At 42.7% G+C, this 18,261-nt stretch overlaps 1 protein-coding gene across 1 annotated transcript in view; it reads right to left on the bottom strand.

Annotated features, from left to right (window-relative positions):
* Positions 1–13,744: 13,744 nt before the first annotated feature.
* The window catches only part of Rasa2 (RAS p21 protein activator 2), a 99,571-nt gene continuing 95,054 nt past the window's right edge, over positions 13,745–18,261 (bottom strand). Inside the window, exon 24 of the mRNA XM_075964939.1 lies at positions 13,745–17,319. Coding sequence (XP_075821054.1) covers positions 17,289–17,319 — 31 coding nt within the window. The 3' untranslated portion in view covers positions 13,745–17,288. The remainder of the gene's footprint in view (positions 17,320–18,261) is intronic.

Below are 18,261 nucleotides of genomic sequence, written 5' to 3'. Positions count from 1 at the left end.
ATGAACCATTAGCGAGGCCAAAAGGGAAGAAAAACATCTTCCTTCTCGGGGATAGTGGTGAACTTTTGTAATCTTAGACCTGGGGAGGCTGAGGCAGGAGGATTACTGTGAGTTTGAGGCCAACTTGGGGCTATACAATGAGTTGGAGACTAACCTGCGTTACACAGCAAAGCCTTGTCTCAAACCAAACCAAAACAAAACAACAACAAAACAATAACAAAGATCCCAAAAAGAATAGAAAAGAGATACTTTCATCTGTCCTGGATTTTATGGCCCAAGACCCTGAGACAAAAGGCTAACAGGACAGAAGCACACAAGTACTTAATACAAACTGTGAAAACAGCATGCAAGACTCTGTAAGGCAAAGAGGATGCAAAGAATGGGTTAAATGCACACGTGCACACGTGAAGAGTGCACACTGCCGACTCATGTACAAGTGGGCACGTGCAGTTTGGCCTTGTGTGTGTGCGTGTGTGTGTGCGCGCGCACAAAGGTCAGAAGGGGCCATCAGATACACTGAGCTGAGGTCACAAGTGGCTGTAAGTGTACCCCACATGGGTGCTAGGTTCTGAACTCCAGGCCTCTGGCAGAGAAGCTTTTTTGCTTGTTTATTTTGTTTTGTTTTTCCAAGGCAGGGTTTCTCTGTAACAGCCCTGGCTGTCCTGAAACTCTCTTTGTAGACCAGGCCAGCTCGAACTTACAGAGATCCGCCTGCCTCTGTGATTTCCTGTCCTGAGGTCTAGGGCAGGGGCCTCCCACTTGAGGGCTTATCGTCTGCTTCAAGGGAGGAGGCAGTCTGCCAAGATGACCTTCTTGTTTCTGCCATTTGATCAAATCCCTTCAACCTGAAATACTTCATTGGCCAACATGCTGTATTTGGGGGTAGCATGTCTGGAAGGAACCTTATCCAAACAGTACAATAAACCCGTGAGCATGTCCACCACCCCAGAGGTTTCTTGTGCTCCTTTAAAAAGCCCTTTGTCCAGGTTCCCTACTGCCCCTCCCCGGCCACTGTTCTCCCCCTCCCACTCTCCTCCCCAACACATCTCCCCCCTCCCCTCCTTCTCCCCTCCCCTGTTCCCCCCTTCCACTCCTCCTCCCCTCCCCTCCTCCTCCCCTCCCCTGCTCCTCCCCTCCATTCCTCCTCCCCTCCACTCCTCCTTTCCTCCACTCCTCCTCCCCTCCCCTCCTCCCCTCCACTCCTCCCCCCTCCACTCCTCCTCCCCTCCCCTGCTCCTCCCTGGCTGCACTCTGCTCTCCGTTTGCACTTTAGAATACACAGCAGAACCCACTCACCAGGACTGTGTTCTGTCCAGCTACTTGCACACAACAGGCTTTTGTGGGGCACTTCTGCTGTTGCCTAGACCTCTGTCCATTTTTTTCTGTTTCTGAGTGGTACCCCAGTACTGGATTTGGGCTGTTTCACCCCCTCCCCAGGAGTACCACCAAAGCCTTGGTATTATCATTCCTTTTTTCTTTCTTTATCTATCTATCTATCTATCTATCTATCTATCTATCTATCTATCTATCTATTTTTCGAGACATGGTTTCTCTGTGTAACCTTTATCCTGGCTGTTCTGGAACTCTCTCTGTAGACCAGGCTGGCCTCAAACTCACAGAGATCCACCTGCCTCTGCCTCCTGAGTGCTGAGGTTGAGGGCTTGAGGGCTTGTGTCTGGCCAGATATTTCAGTTGAAAAAGAATCTATAGCTGGGAATATGGCTCAGTGGTGGAGCGCTAGCCTGGCCGGCTTTGGGGTCCATTTTCTTGGTGATTATGCTCCTGCCTTTTTCTGCAGAGATGGGGATTTGAACCCAGGGCTTTGCACATGCTGGGTAAGCACTGACCTGTATCTGCAGGCCTCACCATGCTCTTCCCTGAACTGTTCCACTTTCTGTGACGTCGCCACAGCCCAAGGAGCCCTTCTCGCTCGCATTAAATGCATATCATGCAAGTCCACAGAAATTGTAGGTGAGAAGTTTCTGGCAGCCATCGCCTGGCTCTGCAGGTGAGAATCCATCCAGAGGGACTGCTCGAGAAAAGACTGGAAGACTGAGTCCACAGCCAGCCCGCTTCTCCCAGTTCCTCCTTGTAGCAAAGAAAGAAAGGGGAAAGCAAGGCACAGAAAATGGACTGCCGTTTGAGGCTGTTGGGCCAAATGCCCGCTGTCAAAACTGCCTTTCCCACTAGCTGACCTTGCATTTTATTGAGATGCAAGTTGGCTGTAGTCTTGACACCTACAAATGTAAGGATTTATGTGTTGAGGTCTTAATTAGAAAGGAATGTCTACATTATTTACCAGTTAATGCCTCACTCTTCCTCTGGGGCAGGGCTTCAGCCCCAGGGTTCTGTAATCTTGTACAGAATATTTCCACCATTACGAAGCTCCTTCAAAAATAAATAAATATCAGCAGTCCCACAGCTGTTTCCCTATTTGCTGAAGGTGAAAGAAGATAAACATGCTTACTGTGATTCACAATATTTGTGTAAAGGGCCCCACACTAGAGCTGCCCTGAGTACGCTCAACAATAATATTTGGGGAACTTTAATTTCTTATCTTGGATGGGTCCTCGCCACATGGACGCAGCTTCAGCCTTCTCTCCCTGTGTTGATACCTCCAGAGTCAGAAGAACCTGTGCTTCCAGGAATTGCCTTCCCCCAGTGGGACGACGTGGACAAGGCTGGGTTCCCTCCTCACTGGGTAATCTGCTATCCATGGTCACCTTTCCAGACCAGTTAAGCAGGCCGCATGCAGGCGCTCTTCAACTTGAGCCTCCGAACCCCTGAATAGAACATTACAGAGGTTCTTGCTCGGCCCTCTGTTGACCCAGGGTGCCTGGGTTGACTAGAATGGCTCCTCCTCTAGTTCAGTGCCCAGGTACTGCTGGGGTCCCACTTGGAGAACAACTAGCCTAAGTTATCTTTCCAAAGTTCCAGAATTCTAAGTCACAGCTGGGAAACTGGCTTGCGAAGGTTGGGGAAGGGACTTGTGTGCAGTTTAATAAGGTTACTCTAGGCCAGGTGTGGAGGCAGGGGCAGAAGCAGGATGCTATCTGTGAATTTGAGACTAGCCTAGTCCACATAATGAGTTCCAGGTTAGCCAAGTTCCAGGTTAGCCAAGCCTATTTCGTGAGACCCTGTCTCAATAGATAAATAATAAACAAACAAGCAGGCCCCATTGGCTAGTTCCTAGGTGTTGGTCACATGGCCACACTCAGGGTATCGTCTGTCTGGTCTGACACTTCTTAGGAGAGGCCCAGATTCGGGAGAGGTTTATGTAGATTCTGTGGCTGGCTGTGCTGGTTAAGCTTTGGGGGTGTTTGAGCATGGTGCGTAAGACTGAGCGAGAGAAAGGTGGTGGCCTGGGACGGTGTCCACAGGCTGCTGGGTCCTCAGAGCTCGGGGAAGGCTCTGTTAGTGAACGAAGCGTTGGTTACAAGTACATTCTGGCCGAGGGCCTGGGGACAAGCACACATGTCCAGCACGCACCATTAAGAACGGAGCTGAGCAGAGTGTAGGGAAAGGCCTATGAGGACAGCTTCCCAGCTGGCAGCCCAAGGCCAGGGGGGATCAGCCCCATTATGGCATAGTTCTGGAAGCACTGTGCCCACTCTCAGGGCACACACAGGGCTCCCTCGGCAACGTAGGCCCAGAGCTGCCACCCGAAGCATCTGTCACCACCAATGTCAGGCTGTGGCTCATGTCCCAGGTTACTGATGCCTGGTGTGACTGTCCTCCATATTTCCTACTGTGCCCACTCACACCTCAGAACATCCCTGGGTTGTCTAGCGTTAGGGGGTGGCTTTGAGCTGGGCTTTAGGTTAGACCCCTTGCAAGAGCTAGCCCACAGCTGAATTCCACTCCTGTATTTAGTTTCCTCATTCCTCCTCCGTGCCTCTTTAGGTCTCCCATTTGGGGGGTGGACAGCGGAGCTGATAGCATCTCCTACTGAGGACAACAGCACCAAGTGCCTTGTGGTTCTGTGAAGCCTTACACTCGGGCTTCTGCTGTGGGCTTTTGATGTGGGAGTGTCATATATCAATCTGTTGATTTCATTGGTTAAGCAATAAAGAAACTGCTTGGCCCTCATAGGTTAAAACATAGGTGGGAGGAGTAAACAGAACAGAATGCTGGGAGAAAGAAGCTGAGTCAGTGAGTCGCCATGATTCTCCCACTCCAGGCAGACGCAGGTTAAGATCATTCCTGGTAAGCCAGCTCGTGGGCTACACAGATTATAAGAAATGGGCTAGTCCAGGTGCGAGAGTTAGCCTAGAAGAGGCTAGATAGAAATGGGCCAAGCAGTGTTTAAATGAATACAGATTGTGTGTAATTATTTCAGGTAAAGCTAGCCGTGCGGGTGGCCGGGTGCTGGGGATGCAGCCCCGCCGCTCCTAATACAACAGAGTGGTGCCCAGATGTGATGGGCTAAATCCACTTCAAAACCTGAGAGAGCTTAATTTTAAACAGAGAATAGTTGGCGTGCTGTAGAGAGATTTCCTGATTCGGCATCAGCTGCAGAAAAGACGCTGCGTCATTTTAAAGCGCAGCTTCCTGGGGCTGTGCTGCCAGCGTGAACTCTGGCTTTAAAGCATTTCAATGGATTTTATGGGACTGGATGTTTGTGTTCCCGCTTGGGATCGGAAGGAGAGTGCTCTGAGACGGTGCTGATGGCTCAACGCTCCCCGCCTGCACCTGGGCAAACTGCAGAATCAGGCTTAGGCAGGCGGAAGAGCATGGCGGATTCCTGCTGACATACAGAGACCTGTTTTCAGACTGCACAGTGCTCTGCGTGTCAGATTTGGTTGTAACTTGGATAAAAAGAGTTTCTGTGCTGCACGCTCAGTCTGATTTAAACTGCTGAGTGTGGCTCCAATGTGGACTTGCTGTGTGCCTGGAACTGTGCTCAGCTCGGGGGCACCAAATGGATCTGAGGCAGAAGCGACTGCTCCATGCTGAACTGTGCTGGTCGGAACTACCATAATTATTGTGATAACAGCGCAGTTAAGGTTTCGACTGGGCAGGACACAGGCAGTACCGTATTACCTGTACATGGTGCAACTTAAGTTTTTAAGAACTGCTTAACATTTTAAGAAATGCTCCTGGATAGTAAAAAAATGTTAGAGATTCACAATAAAACAGATTCAGACATAAAAGACCACACTGTTGGATGAATGTACGTAGGCTTGAGAGAGAGAAGAAAAAGAACATAGAGAATAATGTTAATGGTTAAAAAAAAAGGTAAAGTCTTTAAAGAGACAGAGTACAGATAGTTAAGAGATTAAAAGAAATAAAGAAAAATAAGTCATGTAAAAATGGAAAATTCACAGAGAGTCTGGATTATGTACATTGTGTTTTCTTTAAATTTTTTGACTGTGAAGGAGCTAAATACAGAGAGACATTTCATTATATGGGCTGCCAAGCTGAACCTGCACATATGTTCTAAAGGTATCTTGACTTCAGAATTTGGATCTAAGGTTATGATGCTTTGGAAGTCCTTCTTTTGTTTTCACAGAGGACCAGACCCTGTGGATTGCATCTATTCCGATATGGTATGATAGACCACGACCTCCCGAAAAGTTCCTGTGAACACCCTCAAAAAATTACTTCACTCAACTGCCAACTGAGATAAACCTGGCACACAGGTTACACCCTAAATGATCTGATTAACAGCGTCCCCATTCAGCAGGAAGCAGTTTGGAGAGAAAAAACTGCACCCACGTTCCCAAAATATTGTTTATAAATGTTCTTTTACATTTAAAGGGGGAAATGATATAGGTATGAATAATTTGCATTGGTATGGATTTTAAGGTCAATTTTGTTATATGTATATGTATTTCTGATATTGATTAAGGTATTGTGATTGTGTAGTTCATTTAAAATGTAATGTATAATAGGAAATATAGGTTGCTAATGGATAATCATCGATAATAGTAAAGCTTGTAGTCGTGTTAGATTTTCTAGATACATAGAGATATATTTCAGATAGGCATTCTTCATATCTCTCAAAGGCTGCAGAATATGACATTTAAAATATTCTAATAACTTAGGACTTTTCATGACAATGAGACATGTCTGCTCCTGGCGGCACCAATCTACTTCAAGAGGAAGATGGGCATCGAAGAGGATCCTTATGGAGTTTGATAGCCATTTGGGCAAGAAACTGCTCTTGCCTGGACTGTTGCATAAAATGGACACAGAGAACCCGCAGAGAGAGGACTGCTGAACTTGCCTAAAGGTGAGACGGTCTTTCGGGGTTCCTGATTCATGGAAGAGTCTGCGAGACATTCTGCAGGACACAGCAGAAAGTGACTGAACTGTCTTTGAAATTTCCTGCTTCATGGAAATGTCTGCTGGATACTATGGGCCTGAAGGCTGAAGATGGATGCCCCAACGGTACAGAGGAACTTTGGGTGACTGTCTAGGCAGCGAGATGTCTCTGTCATTTCTAGAGTTTTGGACTTCTTGTTTACTTAGGTATTATTATATCCTTCTGAAGTCTTTGATGGAGTTGAAGAATAGATAGTTATAGTTTTCCTTAGTTATGATAAAAGATAAAATAGATATAAATATTGTAACTGTAATTCTTGCTTGATAACTGTTTTGCTATATGTAATTTTGCTATGTTACAGTTAAAGCCTTCCTTTTTTTGTTTAAACAGAAAAAGGGGAAGTGATGTGGGAGTGTCATATATCAATCTGTTGATTTCATTGGTTAAGCAATAAAGAAACTGCTTGGCCCTCATAGGTTAAAACATAGGTGGGAGGAGTAAACAGAACAGAATGCTGGGAGAAAGAAGCTGAGTCAGTGAGTCGCCATGATTCTCCCACTCCCACAGGTTAAGATCATTCCTGGTAAGCCAGCTCGTGGGCTACACAGATTATAAGAAATGGGCTAGTCCAGGTGCGAGAGTTAGCCTAGAAGAGGCTAGATAGAAATGGGCCAAGCAGTGTTTAAATGAATACAGATTGTGTGTAATTATTTCAGGTAAAGCTAGCCGTGCGGGTGGCCGGGTGCTGGGGATGCAGCCCCGCCGCTCCTAATACAACAGAGTGGTGCCCAGATGTGATGGGCTAAATCCACTTCAAAACCTGAGAGAGCTTAATTTTAAACAGAGAATAGTTGGTGGCGTGCTGTAGAGAGATTTCCTGATTCGGCATCAGCTGCAGAAAAGACGCTGCGTCATTTTGAAGCGCAGCTTCCTGGGGCTGTGCTGCCAGCGTGAACTCTGGCTTTAAAGCATTTCAATGGATTTTATGGGACTGGATGTTTGTGTTCCCGCTTGGGATCGGAAGGAGAGTGCTCTGAGACGGTGCTGATGGCTCAACGCTCCCCGCCTGCACCTGGGCAAACTGCAGAATCAGGCTTAGGCAGGCGGAAGAGCATGGCGGATTCCTGCTGACATACAGAGACCTGTTTTCAGACTGCACAGTGCTCTGCGTGTCAGATTTGGTTGTAACTTGGATAAAAAGAGTTTCTGTGCTGCACGCTCAGTCTGATTTAAACTGCTGAGTGTGGCTCCAATGTGGACTTGCTGTGTGCCTGGAACTGTGCTCAGCTCGGGGGCACCAAATGGATCTGAGGCAGAAGCGACTGCTCCATGCTGAACTGTGCTGGTCGGAACTACCATAATTATTGTGATAACAGCGCAGTTAAGGTTTCGACTGGGCAGGACACAGGCAGTACCGTATTACCTGTACATGGTGCAACTTAAGTTTTTAAGAACTGCTTAACATTTTAAGAAATGCTCCTGGATAGTAAAAAAATGTTAGAGATTCACAATAAAACAGATTCAGACATAAAAGACCACACTGTTGGATGAATGTACGTAGGCTTGAGAGAGAGAAGAAAAAGAACATAGAGAATAATGTTAATGGTTAAAAAAAAAAGGTAAAGTCTTTAAAGAGACAGAGTACAGATAGTTAAGAGATTAAAAGAAATAAAGAAAAATAAGTCATGTAAAAATGGAAAATTCACAGAGAGTCTGGATTATGTACATTGTGTTTTCTTTAAATTTTTTGACTGTGAAGGAGCTAAATACAGAGAGACATTTCATTATATGGGCTGCCAAGCTGAACCTGCACATATGTTCTAAAGGTATCTTGACTTCAGAATTTGGATCTAAGGTTATGATGCTTTGGAAGTCCTTCTTTTGTTTTCACAGAGGACCAGACCCTGTGGATTGCATCTATTCCGATATGGTATGATAGACCACGACCTCCCGAAAAGTTCCTGTGAACACCCTCAAAAAATTACTTCACTCAACTGCCAACTGAGATAAACCTGGCACACAGGTTACACCCTAAATGATCTGATTAACAGCGTCCCCATTCAGCAGGAAGCAGTTTGGAGAGAAAAAACTGCACCCACGTTCCCAAAATATTGTTTATAAATGTTCTTTTACATTTAAAGGGGGAAATGATATAGGTATGAATAATTTGCATTGGTATGGATTTTAAGGTCAATGTTGTTATATGTATATGTATTTCTGATATTGATTAAGGTATTGTGATTGTGTAGTTCATTTAAAATGTAATGTATAATAGGAAATATAGGTTGCTAATGGATAATCATCGATAATAGTAAAGCTTGTAGTCGTGTTAGATTTTCTAGATACATAGAGATATATTTCAGATAGGCATTCTTCATATCTCTCAAAGGCTGCAGAATATGGCATTTAAAATATTCTAATAACTTAGGACTTTTCATGACAATGAGACATGTCTGCTCCTGGCGGCACCAATCTACTTCAAGAGGAAGATGGGCATCGAAGAGGATCCTTATGGAGTTTGATAGCCATTTGGGCAAGAAACTGCTCTTGCCTGGACTGTTGCATAAAATGGACACAGAGAACCCGCAGAGAGAGGACTGCTGAACTTGCCTAAAGGTGAGACGGTCTTTCGGGGTTCCTGATTCATGGAAGAGTCTGCGAGACATTCTGCAGGACACAGCAGAAAGTGACTGAACTGTCTTTGAAATTTCCTGCTTCATGGAAATGTCTGCTGGATACTATGGGCCTGAAGGCTGAAGATGGATGCCCCAACGGTACAGAGGAACTTTGGGTGACTGTCTAGGCAGCGAGATGTCTCTGTCATTTCTAGAGTTTTGGACTTCTTGTTTACTTAGGTATTATTATATCCTTCTGAAGTCTTTGATGGAGTTGAAGAATAGATAGTTATAGTTTTCCTTAGTTATGATAAAAGATAAAATAGATATAAATATTGTAACTGTAATTCTTGCTTGATACTGTTTTGCTATATGTAATTTTGCTATGTTACAGTTAAAGCCTTCCTTTTTTTGTTTAAACAGAAAAAGGGGAAGTGATGTGGGAGTGTCATATATCAATCTGTTGATTTCATTGGTTAAGCAATAAAGAAACTGCTTGGCCCTCATAGGTTAAAACATAGGTGGGAGGAGTAAACAGAACAGAATGCTGGGAGAAAGAAGCTGAGTCAGTGAGTCGCCATGATTCTCCCACTCCCACAGGTTAAGATCATTCCTGGTAAGCCAGCTCGTGGGCTACACAGATTATAAGAAATGGGCTAGTCCAGGTGCGAGAGTTAGCCTAGAAGAGGCTAGATAGAAATGGGCCAAGCAGTGTTTAAATGAATACAGTTTGTGTGTAATTATTTCAGGTAAAGCTAGCCATGCGGGTGGCCGGGTGCTGGGGACACAGCCCAGCCGCTCCTAATACAACAGGCTTTTCAGTTTCCCCGGAACCAGACTTGTCTTTAAGGTTTTTGGCATCTTTGTCAACAGTCATAGTGTTATAATTTCATGAGTTTATTTTTGAGCCTTTATCCCATTGGTCTACATTTGTTTTGTGCCAGGCTCCATGATGGTTTGGTTGCTATGGCGCAATTGCGGAACGTGAAACGGAGCATCATCTCTGCAGCATTGCTTCTCTGCTTCACATTGCTCTGGCTATTTGGGAACTTTGTTTACATTTGGGACCCCGCTCCCCATTCCTAGGAAGAGTCTCACTGGAATTTTAATAGGGGTGGTACTATGCGATAAGACATCAGTAAGATGTCCATTTCTACAACAGCGACTCTGATCCATGAATATTAAAATTACCATTTTCTTATATTCCCTTTCTTATTGCTCTGGTCAAGCATCGTTTTGAAGCAAGAATGGACACGCTTATCTCAGTTTTTCCTCATTTAGTATGCGGGTAGCTATGGGTCTGTTGTATACTGCCTCTACATTCCTTCACTCGGTTTGAAACCTTTATCATCAACATGTGTAATTCTGTTAAAGGTTCTTCTGCACCGACTATTCCATCTGTGTTATATTACACTGGCTAATTTGTATATGTTGAACCATCTTTAATTTCTCGAATGAGACCAATTCGGTCATGGTATCTGACCTTTTAAATATATGTGTATGTTTATATGTGCACACACATACACACGATTAAATGTAGCTCTAGTTGGCCTTGAACTAAGTAATTGAAGACGACCCTGAACCTAAGTGTTGGGATTACAGGCATGTGCCACAAAGCCTGGCTATTTGCAATTTTTTGAGTGTTTTCACATCGGTTTCTTGGCTCTTTTCATCTCTATAAAATTACGATGTTGACTAAGCTACTTCCACTCACACCTCTTTCTCCTCTCAGTTCCATCTCCACTGGCAGGTTCTGCTCTGCCTTTTTTCAGCTATGGACCCCATAATGCATTTGAGAATCCATCTAAGAGTAGGGCTCCCTAACTTTGAAGGCAGTGTGGTTCAGGATAGAGCTGAGAAGTATAGAGAAGTGTACTGGAGTTGGAAGGCAATGTTGTTCCTGCTCCAAAGAGCTCTTCCTTGTTGAGTAAAACCTACATATCTAAGACTGAACTCCACCTCAAAAAAACAAATCAAAAAGAAGCAAAAAGGTTCAAATAATATGGAACGATGACATTCTTAAATAGAAGGCACAAAACATACTTAAAAAACATTTATTTCATTTATATGTGTGCTCTATCTTCATATACACCTTTATGTCAGAAGAGGGCATCAGATCCCACTAGAGATGGCTGTGAGCCACCATGTAGCTGCTGGGACTTGAACTCAGACCCCTGAAGAGTAGCCAATGCTCTTAACTGTTGAGCTCTCTCCAGGCCCCAACAAAACACACTTAATAGAGGTTTAAATAAGTTCCACCTTCTCAGATGTCAGTACATACAGGCCTCACAATCCAGTGCCACTGAATCCAATTAAGTCCCATGATGCAATGGCATACTAATGCATGAGCTTTTTAAGTCAACGCATGACAGCGCAGGTGACGATATCCTACACAGGACTTTGGCTGGGTAAACAAGGATTGTAATTGGGTAAACAGAGACCTAAAAGTGGGTTTCTGTTTATCAGGAATCTCTTTAATCTTGACCCCAAAGGTCAACTACCTCCAAGGGCATCTGGCTTCCTGTTAATATGAACAGACTGTACCAGTTCAGATACCCACCCTGTTAACTGTCGTATAAAAAAATCTTTCCTTTTTGCTCTTCTTTCTGCTCTCCCCACATCTCCCACATGGCCTTGGCAGTTGATTCTCAATAAACCTTTCTTTCTACCGACAGTGGTCAGGCTCAGTGGCTGGACTGCACCCTCACTAGTTTGGTGCCGAAACCCTGGACCTAAAAGCCACCAAAGACCAGACTTCAGGGGGCTAGAGAGATGGCTCAGTGGTTAAGAGCATTGCCTGCTCTTTGAAAGGTCCTGAGTTCAATTCCTGGCAACCACATGGTGGCTCACAACCATCTGTAATGAGGTCTGTGTGCAGGCATACACACAGAATATTGAATATATAATAAATAAATATTTAAAAAAAGACCAGACTTTAAGTGAAGATGCATATGAAAAATTAAGATCAAAGGATACTAGTCAGCTTATTTAAGAATATCCAATCATCCAGAACAGTCACCGTGTGAAGAGCTCACAGAGAAGTGTGGCACTTGACACTTATGTGGAGTAGAAAGCGGCTCTACTCGGCTTTAGGCCTTTTACATTCTGGAGTCATGTACGTTGGAAAGAGAAGTTCAAAGTATGGCTCCTCTCCTCTAAAAAACAGTGTGTCTAATCAGGAAGAAGGGTTAGTCATGGTGGTGTATTTTTTTTTTTAATTGATATTTATTGAGCTCTACATTTTTCTCTGCTCCCCTCCCTACTCTCCCCTCCCCCTTTCAACCCTCCCCCCAAGGTCCCCATGCTCCCAGTTTACTCAGATCTTGTCTTTTTTTACTTCCCATGTAGATTAGATTTATGTAAGCCTTAGTGTCCACATTGTTGTCTAAGATATCTGTGATTGTGGTTTGTAGGCTGGTTTTCTTTGCTTTATGTTTCAAAACCACCTATGAGTGAGTACATGTGATAACTGTCTGTCTGTGTCTGGGTTACCTCACTCAAAATTATGCTTTCTAGCTCCACCCGTAGTTCTGCAAAATTCAAGCTGTCATTTTTTTCTGCTGTGTAGTACTCCATTGTGTAAATGTACCACATTTTTCCTATCTATTCTTTGGTTGAGGGGCATTTAAGTTGTTTCCAGGTTCTGGCTATGACAAACAAAGCTGCTATGAACATAGTTGAGCACATGTCCTTGTGACACAACTGAGCATCCTTTGGATATATATACCCAAAAGTGGTTATTACTGGGTCTTGAGGAAAGTTGTTTCCTAATTTTCTGAGAAATCGCCACACTGACATCCAAAGGGGCTGTACCAGCTAGCATTCCCAGCAGCAATGAAGAAGTGTTCTGGTAGAGTATGCTTTTAAAACCAGCACTGGGAGAGCAGGAGAATCCGGAGTTCAAGGTCAACCATGGCTACATTAAGAATTAAGAAAACTAAAACCAACCAACCAATCCCTGCCCTGAGAATAAACTATTAGAAAGAATACTGGGGCCAGGCAGTGGTGGCATACACCTTTAATCCCAATACTAGGGAGGGAGAGGCAGGCAGATCTCTGAGTTTGAGGCCAGACTAGTCTACAGAGCTAGTTCTAGGAGAGCCAGAGCTGTTACACAGAGAAACCGTCTCGAGAAAAACCAAAATTTAACAACAAAAAACCTGGTATTTATTACAAATTTTTGTCCACACATGGCTAACATGGGTGACTCAGACCCCCTCCCCCGATTCTTCGCTAACCTTAAACTCCTACAGAATCACAGGGGTTGTATTTAGGGGTGCTAAGGGGTGCACAGGAAAAGATCTTAAGATGTGCTTCTCCTGGGTAAGTCATCTCTAGCCTAGTCTTAGGTGCTTCTGATATGTATTCTTGAGGTAACTTGTCAGTGCAGCACAACATAGCCAAATGCTAACATCAGATGGATGAGGTGCCGGGGATATACAGATGGGAAGCTATCTGTTCAGTGTAGGATCTGAATCGCCGAAGACCTTACTGCTGTTTTCTCTTTTTAAGAGCAAACAGGCCTTTTTTTATTTTATATTTTTATTTCTCCTACAGGAATTTTACAAACAGGCCTTCTTTAGAAACTCCAGCAGGCTCAGTTGTGAGCTGCTTGCCCAGACACGAATGGAGTATTCTCCCCATGCCTCCCTTCAGGAGTGAGGGAGCTGCACTGATGAACACTGCAGGTCACAGAGAGAAGTCTGCTGAACAGATACTAGCAATTAAGAATGAGGCCTGGTTAAGTGTAGGCAAAGCACAGGGGTTTCCCAGCTGCTGCTGCTGGAGTCTTTCTGTAGCACATCACCCACAGACAGGCAAGCGGAGCACAAAATTTAAGTGTAAGACCTCACAAAGAACAGACAGGCTTCTTGTACTTTATTTGAGTTATTTCCAAACAACAGTTACAAAAGGTTTTAATTTTTATAATACTCTTTATAAGAAAATAAAATTTAAATAAAAATACATTCTCAATAATACAACATGGTTACTCAAATTCACTATTTACGTTTTGATAACTTACATTTTCAAACTAGACACTGTAAAAACCAATATTTACTACCAACTTATTAATCTCCAGGTTAGAAATGGAAGCGGATAGCATCAACCAGGATCAGTGAGTCAACTCTAGAAAGAGTTTTGTATCTGTCATGTATGCAAGGACACTAGCAAGCACTGCCGAGTCTGTCTTTACAAGCTAGTCAACAGCACTTGAAGCAAATTAGAAGGTGTGTTCACTTAAATCTGTTTTTTTAAAACATGGCTTAAATGAGCTTTTCCAGTAGAAGAATGAAACCAGGCCTTGGAAACACAAATAAAAGCCACAGTCATGTGATGTTTCCTGTTGGTAAAATAAGAGCCCAGTTTTGACTCTTCACTATTACCCGTGAAATTAAAAACATGTTTCTTTGGTAAACAAAATAGTTTGATTTGATTAAAACCTTTGCTACTGTATCAGATGGCGATTTAAAACAAAGCAAAACAAAACATACAATATATTACCACACTCTGAGTGGATGGACACAGCTCCATGAAGCTCACAGCTAGCGAGCATCTATGGTAAGAGGGTAAGAGTCCCCCTATCATCTTCTTTTGTCCTTTCTGGGGTTTCCAGGTTTTAGGGAAAGGTGAGCTGCCATATATATTTTCCCCAAATGCTCTTTGTAAAAGGCAGAGAAAGGAGATCATGGAGTTAAGACTCAAAAGTACTCAAGAGCACAGCAAAGGAGAAGGTTCTTAGAAGAGCCTTGATTGTCCAAAAGGTCCCGCGACATCACTTCTGACTGGAAAAGACTTAATCTAAGGAAAATTAGTTTTTTATTTCTTTCTTTACATTGTGCCAAGCTATCTAATTAATTCTAGTCAATTTGGCTGTTTAAAGGGTCATGTATGTCAATAATAGAACTAGGAGACTGAGCTCTCAAGAGTTATACATGTACACAGCTTTGGCCCTTTTAATCCTATGATCTTTAAACATATTTATGATTGGAGTTTGATATTAGAAATGTTGGGGGTGTTGGATGTGGTGAACATGCCTTTAATTCCAGGACTTAGGAAGTGGAGGCAGAGACAGGTGGATCTCTGAGTTCTAGGCCAGCCAGAGATATGTAGTGAGACCTTGTCTCAAAACAACAAGAAATTGTTAGGAAATAGTTCCTCTTGGGAGGAGAAAAAACCCAAACAAAATAACCAACAGAAGACTGAAAACCACGAAAGAGCCTTGATCTCTCTTATCTGGACCTCATGTCCTTTTTAGGTAGACATTTCGGAGAAGTAGGAATTTTAATACGAAGTTCATGAGAAATGTATTAAAATGGCTTTTTAAAAGACATCTACAACACAGTACAGTTAATGGGATCTCCTAGTCTGTCGGATTTAAAGGACTCAAGCACAGTTCAGGCCCGCCTGTGCTAACTCTTAAAAGTCTGTTATAGAATATTACTTTAAGATGTGTTACCTTTGTTTACTCTGTGAAACATTTAATAATGCAAAGATATGTCACATTCTTTTATGTTTCATTTGTTTAACTCTGTGAAGCTGTGTTACTTTGCCTCTCTAAAACACCTGATTGGCCTAACAAAGAGCTAAATGGCCAATAGCAAGGCAGGACAAAGGATGGGTGGGGCTCGTAGGCAGAGAGAATAAACAGAAGGAGAAAAGAGGAATTTGGGAAGCCAGAGAGAGGAGGAGAGAGAAAAGAAGGGCCAGCCACTCAGTCAGCAGGGAGTAAGAGTGAAAGTAAGGTTATAGAAGTAAGAAGGAAAAAGCCCAGAGGCAAAAGGTTGAGGGGATAATTTAAGTTAAAGAAAGCTGAAGAGAAATAAGCCAAGCTAAGGCTGGGCATTTGTAAGTGATAATAAATCTCCATGTGACTAATTTGGGAGCTGGATGGCAGGCCCCTCAAAAGAGCAAAGAGTAAAAACAACCAACAACAAAAGTCATTTAGAAAAATACATTTTTCAATCATGATTTTTTTATGGGACAACTCTGTGTTAAAAATCTTTAAAAATAATTACCTAATAACAATGTAAAAACAATTACCTAGCAACAACATAATTGGCAAATATATTCTGAATTACAGCTTAAGCTCAACGAAATAGAAAATCACAGCTAGTTAGACTTACACCAACAAGTCACATTTCAACAGGTTCAAAGTACCACACTTAGAAAATGTTCTGAATTAAAAAAGACAAGTAAGTACCATGGTTTTAATACTGATGAAGCCAAGCGCATCACTCCTCTCCAGGGTGGCACTTGCTTCAACTGCTTATTTATTGTTACTATTTTCAGGACCCAAGTAGAGTAAGGAAAAACAGGATTTCAACAGCTGCTGAACCTAATTCCATTTGGTTAGCAGGCAATAAGGAAACAGCAATAAAATATAAACATTTTCAGAAAAGCATTGTTCTAGGCTTAAACACTGATCATTTAACTGATCATAAAAGATAGATACCATGGAGTATCTAAACTACAATCTGGAATGTGCCAGATTATTAAAGTGCGCCAAGTGACAGTTCTCGAGTTAGAGCAGGACCTAACACTATATGTAGGGCATCTTTACACGCCCTTATTACAACTTGAACAGCAGGCAAGGTCAAGTGATTTCTCACCACCTTCACTATTCTCTTCTGGTTGGGAAGAGAAGCCTTCAGGAGTAATGTTAAACTGAATTCTCAAATTAAGAAAATGAGTACCTGATATTTAAAACAATGAAAAACATTTTAGTGGTCTCATTTTATTTCCTCTGCCACCACTCATTTCAAATGTAAACATGGTGCACACAGGAGCACATATTCCCTGACATCTACCTGAGACTCTTACACCTGTGACAGACAGAACATCCACCAACACTCAAGGGTGTTCTGAGGTCTTCGTCTCTGTCTCCATAACCTGCAACGGCTAGTACAACAAAGGAAAAACGCTTTTGTTTTTTTCTTCTTTTTCCTTTTTAGAGACGGAGGGTCCAGATGAACTCAATGAAAGTTCAGAACTGACAATGAACTGGGATTTTCTAGTAAAAGACAATGTTGGCAGTACAGAGCAGGCACTAACGGTAGTGAAAATGAGTCCACACAGTAGAGAGCTACAAGTAGAGATGGCTTCTTACTATGAAGTGCTCCCTTTATCACAAGCTTCTTAGGAACCTTCCTTAGAAAGATTCTTTCCATCAAAAGAAGCTGCAATGATATGGATTTGAAGGAAATCTTGGGTTTCAAATTCTCTAGTAATAAAATCACGGATATCAGAATTCCCAAACAGTTCATTTCAACCATTAAATATTAAATACATTGTGAAAGCAGGTGTCATCAAAGCCAATGTCTGCTCTTACATAGTATGAACAAAATTGGGTGAATTAAAAACTTCATGAAAAGGAATATTTTCCAGTTCTCCATCAGTTGATCAAACTATGATATTTTCCCAACAATTGGATTTTCCCTACGAAACAGGAAAAGAAAAATGCTCTTTAAATACACAAATTAAAATGTGACATATACAGAACCCATCAAGCACTTCTAATTTTCCTTGATCTTTCATCTACTGAGTCTTGCTTTATTAATTCAACAAGTATTACAGATCTTTAAAAATAATTACCTAATAACAATGTAAAAACAATTACCTACAACAACATAATTGGCAAATTTAGGTACTACTCTAGAAGCTAAAGGTACAGTACTGAACAAGACAGACACATGACTCACAGAGCTCACATGATGGTATAGGAAAGGAAAATAAACAAAATATTTGGTATAAGAGGGTTTGATTGTTCATTGCAGCCCCCTCACCGCCTCCCAGTGCTGAATGCTAGTCAACCGCACTAACACCAAGCTATTTTCTCAAGTCCCTTCTTTCGCCAATTAAAGAAAAAAAAAAACCTAACAGATGTGTGAAGTAACACTGCAAGGTTGGACAGTAAGCAAGAGTACCACCAGCAGTTGAACTGGGCAAGGTATGGCATGCACACATGATGAGGCACCCCCCCTCCCCCAAGACAGGGCTTCTCTGTGCAACAGCCTGGATATTCTGGAACTTGTTTTGTAGACCAGGTTGGCCTTGAACTCTGCCCAGTGCTGGGACAGGATTAAAGGCGTGCGTCACCATGCCTGGTAGGGAGGTACTATTTAAGGATGGTCAAGCCTTGGCTAGGAACTTTAAATGGGTGCAGGAAAATTAGAAAACTCTTGTTGGAAGAGATTCAATGATACTAATGAATAAAGTACAGAATTAGGATGTTCACAATACAACCTTTGTAATTAATGTACAAAGCTTTCTGTTCAGGAAGAATGTACTTATACAAATAAAACTGATTCTTCTTATTCAGAAATACAAAAACACTACCTGATATAATTTTCAAAGACTATTCAAAAGAGTGCAACAGGG

The sequence above is a fragment of the Microtus pennsylvanicus genome, chromosome 3 (assembly GCF_037038515.1).
Source record: "Microtus pennsylvanicus isolate mMicPen1 chromosome 3, mMicPen1.hap1, whole genome shotgun sequence".
NCBI lineage: Eukaryota > Metazoa > Chordata > Mammalia > Rodentia > Cricetidae > Microtus > Microtus pennsylvanicus.
The sequence above is the reverse complement of the archived record's forward strand: the minus strand, read 5'-3'. Positions and strand labels throughout refer to the sequence as shown.